This window comes from Lagenorhynchus albirostris, chromosome 18 (genome assembly GCF_949774975.1).
Source record: "Lagenorhynchus albirostris chromosome 18, mLagAlb1.1, whole genome shotgun sequence".
Taxonomy (NCBI): domain Eukaryota; kingdom Metazoa; phylum Chordata; class Mammalia; order Artiodactyla; family Delphinidae; genus Lagenorhynchus; species Lagenorhynchus albirostris.
In genome coordinates, this window is record NC_083112.1 from 5753460 (window position 1) to 5768448 (window position 14989).

A 14989-nucleotide genomic window follows, 5' to 3' on the forward strand; every position below is an offset into this window, starting at 1 on the left:
AGTTGGGAAGGAAGGCTGTTCAGACAAAGGGAAAACGACGTGTAAAGGGCAGAGGGACCAGGGGCAGTGCGGTGTGTTCCGGTTTAGTCCAGGTGGGGGGCCTGGGGCGTGTGAGGGGATGAGAGCTGAGGATGGAGGAGAAGCATGTGCAGGACCGAGTGTGCTGGGCTGAGGATGATGGTAACCACGAACCGCTGCAAGATTTCCTTCAGAAATTCTTACATATTCTGAAGTCTACTGGGGAGCATTTGCAAACAGGCTACTGAAGAAATTCCATCGCTTCATGTAAAACCTCAGCGAGCCATAGATGTGTATACATCTGAGAGGCGCCAATTCGAAGACTTTACGGTGCTATAAATGTTATGTTTTCTGGGATGATTTTTGGCTTTGGAGAATTGAAATTGAGGTCTAATCTCTGTTCTAAATGGAAGCCACATGGCCAGAGTCCGCGGTCGGATGAGGTCCCTTTAGGTTTTGCTGCTCAACAAAACTGTCTGAGGAAGCCCTTGGAATATTTTTCTTCCACGTGGTCTGTTTATCACGTGTTGCTTCTCTGAGAGTATTTTGCAGCCTACTTCGTGTTAAAAAACCAGTTTACAAAAACGGCGGGAAGAGCCAGCATACGTGTAACTGGTGGGAACTAGAAAAAGAATGGATAATTTCCAGTGTGTGGGTTTTTTTCTCTCTACACCCAGCTTCTGCTTTCTTGGATTTCTTTCTCACAGGTGTGGCCACTCTGGTCATTCTCTGTGGGTCAGTGTCATGGCTCTGGCAGCAGCTGGCTCTCCTGTCTTCCAGGAACTACTGTCCCCCCACAGAGACTGTGTTCCGACGGTGGCCTGTGTCCTCACCTTCAGCCTCGCCGGGAGGGGGACCAGCCAGGCCTTCCCAGCGGGACGGGGAGGGGAAAAGGAGGTCAGGGAAAGGAACAGACTGGAGGGGCAGTGGGACGCTGGGAGCTGGCAAGTTCAACAAACAGGGAAATAGGTGTCTGAGCAGCTTCTCGCGCTCTCTGGAGCAGTTGTTTACCTTGCACGGTGAGGTATGCCGAACTCTCCGCGGACCCCTTCTGGTTGGTGGCTTTGCAGTGATAGACACCTTCATCCTCTTCCGTGACTCTTTCAATAAACAGCGTGCTGCTTCCTGGTCCTAAAATAATTCCTGGGGAGCGAGAGATGTTTAGATGAGTGAGCCTGGATGACAAAACAAAACAGCCACTTCTGTAACGCAACCCTCTTCCTATCATTATGCCTCCAGACGAGGAAGTACAGGCTCTGGTTCACCTGGGCCAGGGCTGCGTATTTGTTTTCTCTCCTCCAGGCTTTTTCGTAGTACCTTCTAGAGCTCTGAGCCCCTACTTGGGAGACGCAGATCTGACCCAGGCCAGAAAGAAATGAGATGGGGCTACGGCCCCCAACTTGAAAGAGCACATATCAAGGAGGCAGCATATCTAATAATAATAATAATAATAATAACTACCATTTCCTCAATGCCCGCCGTGTGTCAGGCACGACCGACACCCCATTCCTATCTCGACAACCACCCTGTAAGGGGTTATCGTCTCCATCTTTCAAACGTGGACACTGAAGTTTGGGGAGGCTAAGGGACTCAACCGAGAGCGTGCAGTTTGATGGAAAGCACATTCGTGGCTCAGTGGTCCAAGCCAATCCCATTTCGTTGGTCACAGTGGTAAAGAGCTTGGGCTGGGCTTTAATCAAGGCCTCCCCAGCACAGCTCTGTCGCTTTAGGCCAGTTACTTCACCTTTCTGTTTCAGTTTCCTCAGTCTTACGATGACAGTGAAAGCAGTTCCTACTCAATCAACGGGAAAACGAATAGCAACTGCCCAGCACGTAGTAGGTGCTCAGTAAATGCAGGTGTAAGTATTACTGTGGAGCCGGTGCGAGGGAAGGAGCTTCCAGACCCAGTCGCTTCAATAGCAAGTACTGCCCCATGTATTTGAGCACTGACTGTACTTTAGCCTGTGGCAGAGACTTGGGGGGGTAGGGAGGGGCAGGCTAAGACACCGTGTCTGTTGAGGAGGGAAAATCAACTCATACCAAACACTACATACATACATTCTCTCTCTCTCTCTCTCTCCCTCTTTCTCTCTCTCTCTCTCTCCCTCCCTCCCTCCCCACCCCTCGACACACACACATACACACACACACACACACACATGCACACACCAGCAAACAGAAAATGTTTGATGCGTGAGAATAAATACACGTAGCACAGCGGACCCAATCAAATGTAAAGTGTGGCCAGGGAGGAGCTCAATAAGAACAGGCCACTCAGGGAAGGCGTCACGGAGTATATGGGCCTTGAGTTGAGGTCAGGTTATCAGAGGTGATGCGAGAAGGGGGGCCACTGAGAAAAGGCAAGACCCTGAAATGAACACGCGCCAAGTGCTTGTTCCGGAATAAATTGAACCCGACCAGACCAGAGGCTGTATTTTGTTAGTTGAAATAGTTTGTATTCTCCTGACTATGAAAACTGTATCTGATAACAAAAACTGGAGAAATACTGGAAAGCATAAAGAAAATCTGAAAAGACAAACAAACCTACAATCTCACCCCCGGTCAGTTCTCCTTTAGTCTTTTTAAAGTGGCCTTTTTTACACAGCTTGTTCATTGACATAATGACTATTTTTGAGGGCCACCGTGTACTGGACACCAGTCTAGATGCTGGTGATACGGTAATAAGCAAGGCAAATGAGTCCTTGCCTGCAAAGGGCTTAAATTAGAGTTTGGGAGAAGTACCAGTAAAGAATGTCATTTCAAGTAGCCATAACGTTTGTGAGGGAAATAGACCCGGTTAAGGAGGTCACAAGTTAAGGAAGGTGAAGAAGCTACCTTAGATGGGGTGTTCTGAGGAGACTCTGAGCATGTGATGTTTTGAGCAGAGACCCGGGAGGTGAGCAGGTGAGGACCTGGAAAAGGGCATTCTAGGCACAGGGAGTAACACATATAAAGCCCGTGGGGCAGGAAGGAGCTTGTTTAGGGAAAGATACAGTGGCTTTGTCCAGGGGTGACTGTTTGTTGGAAGTGGTAGGGATTGGTGGCGCTGGGGATCTTTTGAAGGCTTGCTTGTGGGTTAGCATGTGGTACATGAAAAAGAGTAATAAAAGTCTGGCTTCAGGGTTGATAGTTTGAACAGCTGGGAGGGTGGTGGTACCTTTCCTGGGGGCGGGGGAGCAGGTTTGAGGGAGAAAAATCAAGAGTTCTGTTCTGTTTCGTGAGGTTTCATTGGGGGCCCAGGGAGGAGGTCGGGGTTAGAGCTGGCTGCAGGGACTCAACATTCGGGAGGCATGGAAAGCCAGGGGAATGGAAACAAAGCTCATGGGAAGTGAGTCCGGAGAGAGACGACAGCTGGCCTGAAGGCTGAGCCCCGGGAAATCAGAGAAAGAGGAAGCAGCAGGGATTGAGGAGGAGTAGCCCGGGAGGTTGCAAGAAAACCAGGAGAGCGTGATTCCTAGAACCAAAGAGAGAGCTCATGATGGAGAAGAGCGACGAGCTACGTTCGGTGCAGCTGAGAGACTACGAAGAAGGGAGATCACAGACCACTGTGTTTGGCAATGAGCCGTTTCAGTGACATCTGGGAACAGAAGCATGATGACTGTCACTTAGAGACAGGAGGTGATGGAGGAGAGACGGTTAGGGGGTTACTGTCAGGAGGGTAGCTGGAGATCAGCACGAGGTCAAGGAATGAATTCGTTTTAGAAATGTGAAACTTTACAGCATGTTTACGTGCTGATAGGAATAATCTGGGGGGGGGGACAGAGAGAGAGAGAGAGAGAGAGAGAGAGAGAGAGAGAGAGAGAACGAACAGAAGGAACAGTACCAGGAGTGGATTCTTAAAGAAGTGAGAGGGAGATGGAACTCAGTGGCTGAACTGGCCTTGGATAGGAGTCTAACAGGAAGAATGGCAGAGCGTAAAGGGACATAGACTGGACAATTTGGTGATACATTTTCTCAATAAACAAGAGGTACTTATCTGTTGAAACTGAGGAGGAGGTGATTTTGGAGGTTTGAAGCGAGAGAAGAAGGTGTGAAATAGTGTGCTGGGAGAGAGGAAACAAGTCCAGCAGTGAAATGTTGGTAAGATTTCTCCTAATGCTTATACAAATTTAAATACTGACCCCAGCCCCCCAATATCATAGCATAAGTTATTCCCCATGTCCTTACATGCTTTGAATATAGTCAGTCATCATATGCATGTACCCTAATGAATGGTGTTAGGTTATATCTAATTGCTCATAACTATAAATAATAGCGCAATGACATCTTTAAGCATAAAGATTTTTCTGAATTTCAGATTATTTCCTTAGGAGAGATTTCCAGAAACAGATCTATTAGGTCAAAAGCTCTTGATTCATCTAATCACACTGCCCTCCAAAAAGATAACACCAGTCAAAGCTTCTACCAGCAGAGGATAAGAGACTATTTCATCACTTTCCTCCCAGTAGCATCTAAAAAATAGAAAACACAAAACTTTGTTGATTTGATAGAGTAAAATGATGGTTGTCTTAATTTGTATCTTTTCGGAACATTCTTTCATGTGTTTCTTAGCCACTTTTATTTTCAAAGCACCTGTTTTGAATAGTTGACTGGAAAAGGTGAGTCCAGATTAAGGAGAGCTTTGAAATCCTGGCTGAGGAGTTTCCATTCAATGGAGAAGGAAAGAGAGGGTCACAAAGATTTTTGAGGGAAATGACCTAATGAGAGCAATGTTTAAGGAAGTTTAGTCTAGAAGGAGAATGCAGGATGGACTGGAATGAGGAAAAAGTGGTATCTGGAAGTCCAGCTCAGCAGTGGTAATTCAGGCAAGGAGTGATGAGGCTCTAAGTGTGGATGGTGGGAAAGGAAGTGGAGGGGGGAGAGATGGAAACAGACACTTTGTAGAAACAAGCCACAGAAATTGGTGCTTTATTGGATCCAGGAATAGACAGAGGTGAGTCCAGGATGGTTCTGGAAAAAACATGAGAGCTCTGCCCTGTAACCTTGGCTAGATCATTTAATCCCTGTGGGGCGGTTTCCCCATCTGTAAAACAAACAAAAAACCCCTGCTTTATCTCTTTCACGGTATTGCTATGAGGATCAACAAAAATAATTTCAGTGAAAGCTTTGAAAAGTGCAAGATAGGGTATAAGTGGCGCTCCCAGAAAGTGAAAGTGTGGCTGGAGAGTGGGTGATCGGGGCAATGAACGTTCGGAAGAGCAGCGATCTGGCTACCCACAGTGGTCTCCACTGCAGCTGACCTGAGCCTCAACCAAGTTTCTATCACTCAGATCCCAAATTAAGGCTAACGGCATGATCAAATAAAGTCAGAGGACTTGGATTTCACCCAAGGAGACAGATGTGTAATTGTAGAGGTGAGAGGATGGTGCCAGGGACGCTGATGAGCTGACATCATCTGGCTCAGTTCCCTCTTCCCATCACGTGGAGGAGAGATGGGGTGAGAAAGTGTCCAAAATCAACAAGCACAGCTCTTCTTTCTGACTTGGCCTCACTCTGCATAGCAACAAAGGCACAGACCTGGATACGTCATCATCAGACCCCTGAGAAACCTCGTCACGCTTCTCTCATTCTCTACTCTCGCTACTTATTTCCCTTCTCACATAAACAGGCCAGTTAATCCCCTTATTATTTTTCCCCATTCATCAAATCTTCTGCCCATACTTAAACTTGGGGAGACAACTATAGTTCTTTTTTTTTTTTAAGTCTTTATTGAATTTGTTACAATATTGCTTCTGTTTTATGTTTTGGTTTTTCGGCCGGGAGGCACGTGGGATCTTAACTCCCCAACCAGAGGTCGAACCCACATCCCCTGCATTGGAAGGTGAAGTCTTAACTACTGGACCATCAGGGAAGTCCGTCCCCTAGTTTCTTTAATGCCTTAACCTGTTGCTACCTTGATGCAACCTGTTCACTATGATACAGGCTCTGGTCTACCAGTGGAGCTCACCTTTTAAGGAGGGCTCTCTTTTTAGTTTTGAATTTTTTCATTGTAATTTCAAAGATTTTAAGAGTGCAGAAAAAATATAACCCATGTGGCTCACTATTAAGAGAGCCAGATGTCAGCATTTTGCCATATTTGCTTTAGACCCCTCTTGTTTTTGAAGTGTTAATTTAATTTTAAAATTTTTATTGGAGTATAGTTGATTTACAGTGTTGTGTTAGTTTCTGCTGTACGGCAAAGTGATTCAGTTATACATATATCCACTCTTTTGAAGATTCTTTTCCCATATAGGTCATTACAGAGTATGGCGTAGAGTTCCCTGTGCTACACAGCAGCTTCTTATTATCCATTTTATACATACTAGTGTGTATATGTCAATCCCAGTCTCCCAATTTATCCCTCCCCCCTTTCCCCGTTGGTAACCATAAGTTTGTTTTCTACATCTGTGACTCTTACTGTTTTGTAAATAAGTTCATTTGTACCATTTTTTTTAGATTCCTCGTAAGCGATATCATATGATGTTTGTCTGTCTGACTGACTTCACTCAGTATGACAATCTCTAGGTCCATCCACGTTGCTGCAAAAATTTATAGATACTTTCCCCCTTCTCCTCCCTCTCTCCAAAGCTACCACTATCCTAAAGTTGGTGCACCTCATCCTCATGTTTTTGTACTTTGTCTACATATTGATGGATGTGTATCTCTATAGAATATATAATATTGTTTTGTGGGTTTTAAAATTCCAAATAAATTGTGTCATATGGTACATATCCTTTTTTTAACTTGGATTTTTTTAAAAATAAATATTAAAACACTATTCAACAGTGTTTTAATATTTATCCTTGTTGATACGTGTAGATGGAGTTCACTTCACTGACATGTAATATTCCACTATATTAAAAAGCCACAGATTTTTTTTTTTTTAATCCACTTCTCTCCTATACGGTAGTTAGGTAGTTTCCACTTTTTTTTGATGTTACAAAGAAGGCCACAATGCACATCTGATACAGCTCTGGGTACCTTGTTATGCAATATCTCCTTGTACTGGGTTATAGGATATACCCATTTTGAGCTCTACCAAGTATCACAAAATTGTCTTCCAAAATATACCAATTTACACTTTAACCAGCAATGAGTAAGGGCTCCCCTTTCCCATTACTCACCAGTATTTGGTGTTATCAGGTGTTTTAACTGATGGCAAAATTTGGGGTGTGAAGTGACATCCCTGATTACTAGTAGGTGGAACATCTTTTTCCATTTTGGTTGGCCATTCAGGCTTCTTTTCCTGTGAATTGCCTGTTCTGTGTCCTTTGCACATTTTCCTATTAGCCTATTTGTTTTGTTCTCAATGATTTTAGGGTTCTTTATATGTTTTGGATCCTGAGCCCTTGTTAAATATGTTACAAGTCTTCCCCATTCTATGAACCGTCTTTGAAACTTTGTTTATGGTGAAATTTTTTTTTTTCTTTTCTGTACGCGGGCCTGTCACTGTTGTGGCCTCTCCCGTTGCGGAGCACAGGCTCCGGACGCGCAGGCCCATTGGCCATGGCTCACGGGCCCAGGCGCTCCGCGGCATGTGGGATCTTCCCGGACCGGGGCACGAACCCGCGTCCCCTGCATCGGCAGGCGGACTCTCAACCACTGCGCCACCAGGGAAGCCCCTATGGTGAATTTTTAATACAAAAGCTTTTAGAATCTTAATGCAGTCAAATTTATCAATCTTCCTATTATCCTTTGTGCTTTTTGTTACTTGTTAAAGAAATATTTCCTATTCTGATATCATAAACTATTCATTCCCCTTATATACTTTCTTCCCCAAAAAATCTGATGAAAGAATTTTGCCTTTTCTCACTTAGGTGTTTAATACATCTAGATTTTCTTTTGGAGAAGGGTATGTTTATTGCGTGAGGTAAGAATCTAACTTTTAGGGCTTCCCTGGTGGCGCAGTGGTTGAGAGTCCGCCTGCCGATGCAGGGGACACGGGTTCGTGCCCCGGTCCGCGAGGATCCCACATGCCGTGGAGCGCCTGGGCCCGTGAGCCATGGCCGCTGAGCCTGCGCGTCCGGAGCCTGTGCTCCGCAACGGGATAGGCCACAACAGTGACGGGCCCGCATACCACAAAGAAAAAAAAAAAAAAAAAAGAATCTAACTTTTACTGTATAAATAGCCAATTATGCCAGCTTCACTTATGGAATAATCTGTTCTTCTCCCACTGAGTTTTGGTGGCAGCTCTGTCAGATACTCAGGGTCCATATATTTGTGGTTCTGTTTTTAGGCTATTTGTTCACAATGACCTATTTATCTGTCCCACATGAGTTAAACCATGATTAACTTAAGTTATGATTGCTTGATAACACATCCTGATATTTGGTATGAGATGATCCCTTTTTCAAAAGTGTCTTGGACCTTTACTCTTCAATATGGATTTCAGGTTTAGCTTGTCAAACTCTGTAAAAAGCACTGTTGGAATGTTGATGGGAATTCCACTGAATTTATGTAATAATTTGGGGGAAATTGTCATATTTATTTTTAGGTCGAAACATGACATTGTCAGTATTTTGACCTATAAAATGGCTCAAACATGGTTCAACTTGATAATAAATATTCCCATCTAAGAATACCAAATATCTTTGCATTACTTAGGTCATCTTGTATGTCATTTGATAGCTTTAGGATTTTCTCTTTAAATATATTGTTCTTCAGTTATATTTATTCCTTGATAACGTTGTAATTTTTGTTATTATGCAAAATGGCATTGGGTTCTTTTTGTTTTTAAACATCTTTATTGGAGTATAATTGCTTTACAATGGTGTGTTAGTTTCTGCTGTATAACAAAGTGAATCAGCTATACATATACGTATATCCCCATATCGTATTGGGTTCTTTGAAGAGTCACTTTATCTGAATTTCGTCTTTCCCCTTTGGGTGTCAGTTATTAGAACAAGTAGAACTCATAAACGTGATGCTCTGCTTTGTGTTGCTGAGGTAATTTCATTGTAGGCCTGCTTCCTTACAGAAGGATCACCTAAATAATTTCCAACCACAAAAGTCATGACAATTCCTATGGAAACGTACAAGTTATCATGATCAAAACTCTTCTTCACCCATTAAAGTCCAATTCTAATGACATTTCCTCCCTGAAGCCTCCCTTGATTACCTCAGAGGTGCTAATTTGTATCTGATGGAATTTTATGCCATTCATGTTGCATATTTTTGAATTGACTTTGTACCTATTACGTGTAAGTTTTTCAAAGGTAAGGACTAAGTTTTACTCATTTCCCTTTTCTTTAGAATATACTAAAATGTCTGGCTCATGGTAGGGAATGAGTGTTACGTTTAGGGAAAAAAAAGTAATTTTTGTTATGATAGTCTTGGCTCACCAACTAAATGATAAATGCTTTGAAGTTGGCATATGATAAGTTTTCAGTAAATGGTAGCTATGATGATGATGTATACAGTTCTAGGTACACAGTAAGTAATCATACCTTTAGATTGGCAGTTCTTAAAGGAATTCAGTAGCTGAGAGCTGTATCTGAATTACGGATCAGAAGAGCGAAAATACAGATTCAGGATGGTTAAAGGTGACCCAAGAAAACTAGCGATAGGATGTCTGATTGATTTCCTGCAAACACCACAAAGGAGATAGTACATGTCCAGTCAAACTTTGGAGGTTGGAAACCTATGTCTGGGGAAGAGAAATCCAAGCTTAGTAAATTTAAAAGGCTGACAAAATTCGGAAATGAAGAATGATGGGCTCATCAAATAGCACTAAAAAGATGAATGAGTCCTATGTTTTCAAATGTCACCACGCAGCTTCTTCCTTCTTTATTGAGAATTTCACTCTAAGATCAAGCCTTGTGGCAAAGCCTTTACAGATGTAAGAAAAAAAAAGTTGGTAAAGTATGGAATAATCTGAGACATGGTGAAAAGCAGCCTTAAAATAATGTGCTAAGTTGGAAGAGAGTTGTGAGATGTTTAAAACATATGGTCTAAAGGGGATGTGATGGGCGATGTGATCTGTGGTGAGGCTGTTTGCTCTATAGCCTTGAAAAAGATAAAGAAGAGACGCTCTTAGAAAAGAATGAGATTAAGGGCAGTGATGGAAAAGCTGTATAATATTCCTCTCCGTACAATCACTGAATAAGGGAAAAGCCATAAACAAAGGTTCTTTCATTTGAGATGTCTATTGCTTTACTAGTTTAACTTCCCAAAGTGGGTTATGATAACAGAATAGTTTCTAAACGCTCTTAAGAAATTGTAAACCAGTTGAATTGAAGGGGTTGTGGTTGAAGTGAGCACCTTGAAACTATGCCAAAAACACATGTATTTCTAAACACTTAAAAGTGAAAAGCGTTTTTTTGCCCTTTCACTGTGAACTTTACTATTGTTCCAATGAAGTAGTTCAAGATGATTTGGGCACTTAAAAAACATGTCAAGTGGTGCTAACTCTACGGTTATTAGCTATAAAACCTTAGCTATTCACTATTTATGTCTAGAAGTTATAAACACATGCGTGTGTGTGCGCACACACGTAATATACACACATGCACTCATCCCCGCCCCAATAAATTCTTGTGGTATGTTCAGATTGGCCATAGCCCCTTCCATGAGGTTGGATGAATTTGTACTGCAGGATACAGCCATTCACCTAAAGTGGCCTTTCTGTGAATAGTAAAGTAGCGTTTCTATGACCATTTTAAGGCAGGAAATAATACGGCACTGCAGAAGAGGTTAAAGTCAAGAAGGTATTTTTCCATCGTTAGGAGAATAGCTAAATAAATTATGGGAACACATACTATGTTATAGTGTATGCCTGCTTAAAAAAATGAGGCAGACAATATGTACAGCCATAGAAAGATCTCCAGGATATATTGTGATAAAAGCCAAGTCATAAAACAAAACGTGGAGCGTGGGCTTCCCTGGTGGCGCAGTGGTTGGGAGTCCGCCTGCCGATGCAGGGGACACGGGTTCGTGCCCCGGTCCGCGAGGATCCCACATGCCGCGGAGCGGCTGGGCCCGTGAGCCATGGCCGCTGAGCCTGCGCGTCCGGAGCCTGTGCTCCGCAACGGGAGAGGCCACAACAGTGAGGGGCCCGCGTACCACAAATAAATAAATAAATAAATAGGGAAAAAAAACCCCACAGAGTATGTGCTCAACTCAGACTTATCTTAGAGATGCTGGCTTTCCCATATAGCCCTACTGTAATCCATTATCTTATCTTGTTCATCACAGTAGTTAGTACTATCTGATTGTATGCCACAGGCTTATAGTTTTGTCTGTTAAATTTATTACCTGTACTTTTGCATTAGGATGGAAATTCAAGGTCCCTGTTTAGTTTCCAGCACCTGGTATATTCCTGGCACATAGCTGGCTCTCAGTGAACAGCTGTTGAATGAATGAATGAACCCCATCTATCATTTGCCTCACATATATCTGTGTCCCACATTTGCATATATACACATATGTAGGTAAAAAATGGAAAAATCTTTGATGAAATACACATGAAACAGTTATGTGTCCATTTCCCCATAAGGGAAATTTTTATAGCTTATTCTATTTGGTACTGTGTGAGCTTTTAAAATGAAAATGTACTCGTGTATTACTTATTAAAATAAATAACAGTAGTTTTAATAATGAAACTGTAGGCCTCTTTACCATCAACGAAGAGCCGCTGAATGAAAGTTGAAAAGCTCTGTGGATCCAAATACTTAGATATTTGCAAAACTTTATAATATTGACTATGTATAGAATGATCAAATATTTTTGAAGAAAAGCAGATCTATGCTTCACAGCAATTTACAGTTGTGGGTTAGAGCAATAAAAGGACAAACCAAAACCTATTCCTTCAGGAGACTGGCGAGAGGGAGCGAGAGGGCGAGAGGGAGCGAGAGGGAGAGAGCGAGAGAGAGCGGCAGAGAGGGAGAGAGAGGGAGAGGGATCTTAGTAGCAGATTATGCAAAAATCAAGTTTTGACTGAATGTGGGTGGAGGAGGAATGAATTTACTTGATTTAACTTTTTCAGCAGCGATTTAGTCATGCAAGTGATGGGCTGAGTTCACAGATTAGCTTATCTGAGAATGTATTTGTTGGCATATTTTCCTTAATTGAACTGGGCAGAGTGGTGACCCCAGCTGCGTTGCTATGTGTCACTTTAGATCCTGGTTAAGCTGTTTCAAGTTTGTCCTTGGGGGGAGGAGGGGTTTCCATGCAAATGCTGAACTTGTGAGATAGAAAAACCTCATCTCATTATTTTGCCAAGAGATGGAGGAGAAAACGTATCCAGGTAGTGTCTGAGTTTTCTTTCTTTAGTCACCCAGGCTTCAGTGTAAGCAGGAAATTGTGGATTGGGGTTGGAGACCCGCTTCCACTCCAAGAGCCCAGACCATGGCTCTTAGTTTTGGAGTTAGTGACTTTGGACAGGGCACAGCCCCTGCTGGTCTCTGGGAAGACTCCTGGGGGAGTCTGCCCTCCCCCTCCCCCATCCCCATCCATCTTTATTTCTCTCTTCTTTTTCTTGCTCTCCCTTCCTTTTTCTCTGCGACTGGTCTCTCAAACATCGACTGCTCTTCAGACAAAACAAGCTGCTGATCGTGGCCATGCTCAAAGTACAGTTCCATGTGTCACAAGAGGTCACAGAAAAGGTCAAAAGGAGGTTAATTCACAGTCAGAAGGGAAGAGCCTTAAGGGGTATGAGGTTTCCGTTTGAGGTGATGCAAAAGTGCTGAAACTAGATACTGGTGCTGGTTGCAGAACATTGTTAAAACACTGTCACTGAATTGTGCACTTTTAATGGGTAAAATGGTAAATTTTAGGTGTATTTTCCCACAATTTTTTTTTAAAAAGGGAGAGGAGTTTTCTAAAGTGATGCCCACATTTACAAGTTCTCTCCCATTTCTTATGCTCTAAATTTTTCATTTGAACATTCAAGAGGGCTTCTAAAAAGGCACCCAACCAAACGTAAACGACTTGCAGGGGACCTTGTTGTTCATATGAACGAGTCTGTGCCGGCTTACGGGTGATCCCTCAGCTGGGTCTTGCTGTGGCTGACAGCTTTCGGGAGGCTTTTCTGGGCTGAATGGGGATGAGGATAATAGGCTGGAAAAGGCATCCAAGTAGTTTTCTTCGGGCAAAGCATTAGGATGTGATACGATGCTATGTATGTACATGTAAGACCTAAATACGGCGGAACTTGACGATCAAGAGAGAGATTTGGGGGTGTCAGGATTGAGTCTCCATAAATAACTTCTACTGATTTCCAGTACAAAACGGGCCTCTACTCACGGGTTACTTTTCTGGATGTAAACCCTACAGCTCCGCTGCCCTACGTGCGTCAGTCCCACCAAACCAGCCAAGCATTAGCAAGTAATCGCGGGAAGTAATTCTCCAGTCTTTCAGCAGGTTAGAGCTGTGGTTAGGGTCGGGGGTCCTCTTGTCTGGGTTGGGCTAGTAGCTCTGAACTCTGGCAGTGCCAACCGACGAACTGTCTTCCCTGCTATTACCCCAACTCCAATCCCCCCTTAATTCCACTCCTTTTCCCCTCACCTTCTGAATGGAAGTTTATCCTTACGAAAGAGCTGAGCCTCGGTTCTATGCTATGTTCAGCGTGTCCTTCACGCTGACGTTGCTCTCACAGATACAACTAAACCTTGAGATATTCGGGCAGAAGAGTTTTGGATGAAGAGCTACTGGGGTATCTACTAGTGAAGCTTGGCCCTTCTTGGTCTGGGTACCTAGAACCCCTTACCTTAAAGACACAGAGGGAAGAGGAAGGGATGACGTGATTGGCTGATGAGCCGATCACGTGAGCACACTGCCTCAGCGCATGATGGGAATGATAAACAGAGCAGCCCACTCAGCTCCCCCTGTGCTGCCCTGTGTGTACCTGGGATGTTTATACTCATTTCTTTCCTGCAATGTCTCTTAATCCATTTTGCACCATAAGGGTACATTTCATGAGAAAGAAAAGGCAATTACTATTCAAGTTTTGCAAAAGGTTAATTGACATTTCTGAATTTTATTACTCTAGGAAATCATGCAAAAATAGCCTGAAAGTGACGGTCAGTTTATCATCCCGGGGCATCAACATCCTCATTGATCTTTCTCCTCTGCTCTTCCTCAGGATCTTTCTCAGATCTATGAAAACCACTTGACGCTTCAGGTGTAATTCTGTCCCCCAGGTACTAGGACAGTAGGTCACCTTGATCTGAATATGCGCTTACAGGTACAGATATTTGGTGTCAGTGACACAGTGACGACAGGAAAGATGCCCCTTTTAGATCCTTAGATAAATAGTCCTAGTGGCCAAGATCTCACTTAGGAAGGAACATTGAGAGTGAGACGGAATTAATTCTTTCGAGATGGAATTAATTCTTCCTAAATTCTTTGTGGTTCCAACCCTACTGCTTTAATCTTAAAATATTCTGAAAATGTCTTGCTGTTCTAGAAATTTCGATGATGGTTTCCTGGGCTTTACTAAAAACATCTCAGGTCAGTATCGCCTTCTGTTCTCTGAAATATTTTCAGAGAGGAAGGGTTTACTTTTTTCAGCAGTTGAATGGCTTTTGTCAGGAACCCCGTTTTCTCTGTACCCCCATCTGGGAGATGATTTGTGCAGGCATCAGTGTAGACCTAAGCTGGACCCAGCTCCTGCCACCTCTGCTTTGCAAACTGATCTTGACTCCTTATAGTGTCACTACGAACTCAGTGGCCAACAGCCCCACTTGCTGTGCTTACTCAGCTCTGTCACAGCTTTAAACATTTTAGGACCTCACTGGAGAATCTGGGAAGAGTGTGAGCTAGAAAGGTGACTTTTTGGATCATTTCGGGGGAACTGCCAGTCCCTTGGGCAGGTGGCTGGAGGAGTTATGAAGACACTCCGGGGAGTCAGAGGTTCTCCAGGGTGACTTTATTCCATTGTTCCAAGTCTGGGTGCAAATTCTTAAAATGGTTAGCCTAACAGAATGTTTCTTCAAGGAGCTTTCCTGTCTGTCTACCCCTAAGAATCCAACCACGCTCAAAGCAGCCACTGTCA

The 14989-nt window shown here is 43.4% G+C and overlaps 1 protein-coding gene across 1 annotated transcript in view; it reads right to left on the bottom strand.

The window, feature by feature from the left end:
* FLT1 (fms related receptor tyrosine kinase 1) overlaps nucleotides 1–14989 on the bottom strand; it is a 173053-nt gene that overhangs the window by 49398 nt on the left and 108666 nt on the right. The window contains exon 15 of the mRNA XM_060129362.1: nucleotides 1030–1161. Coding sequence (XP_059985345.1) covers nucleotides 1030–1161 — 132 coding nt within the window. The remainder of the gene's footprint in view (nucleotides 1–1029; nucleotides 1162–14989) is intronic.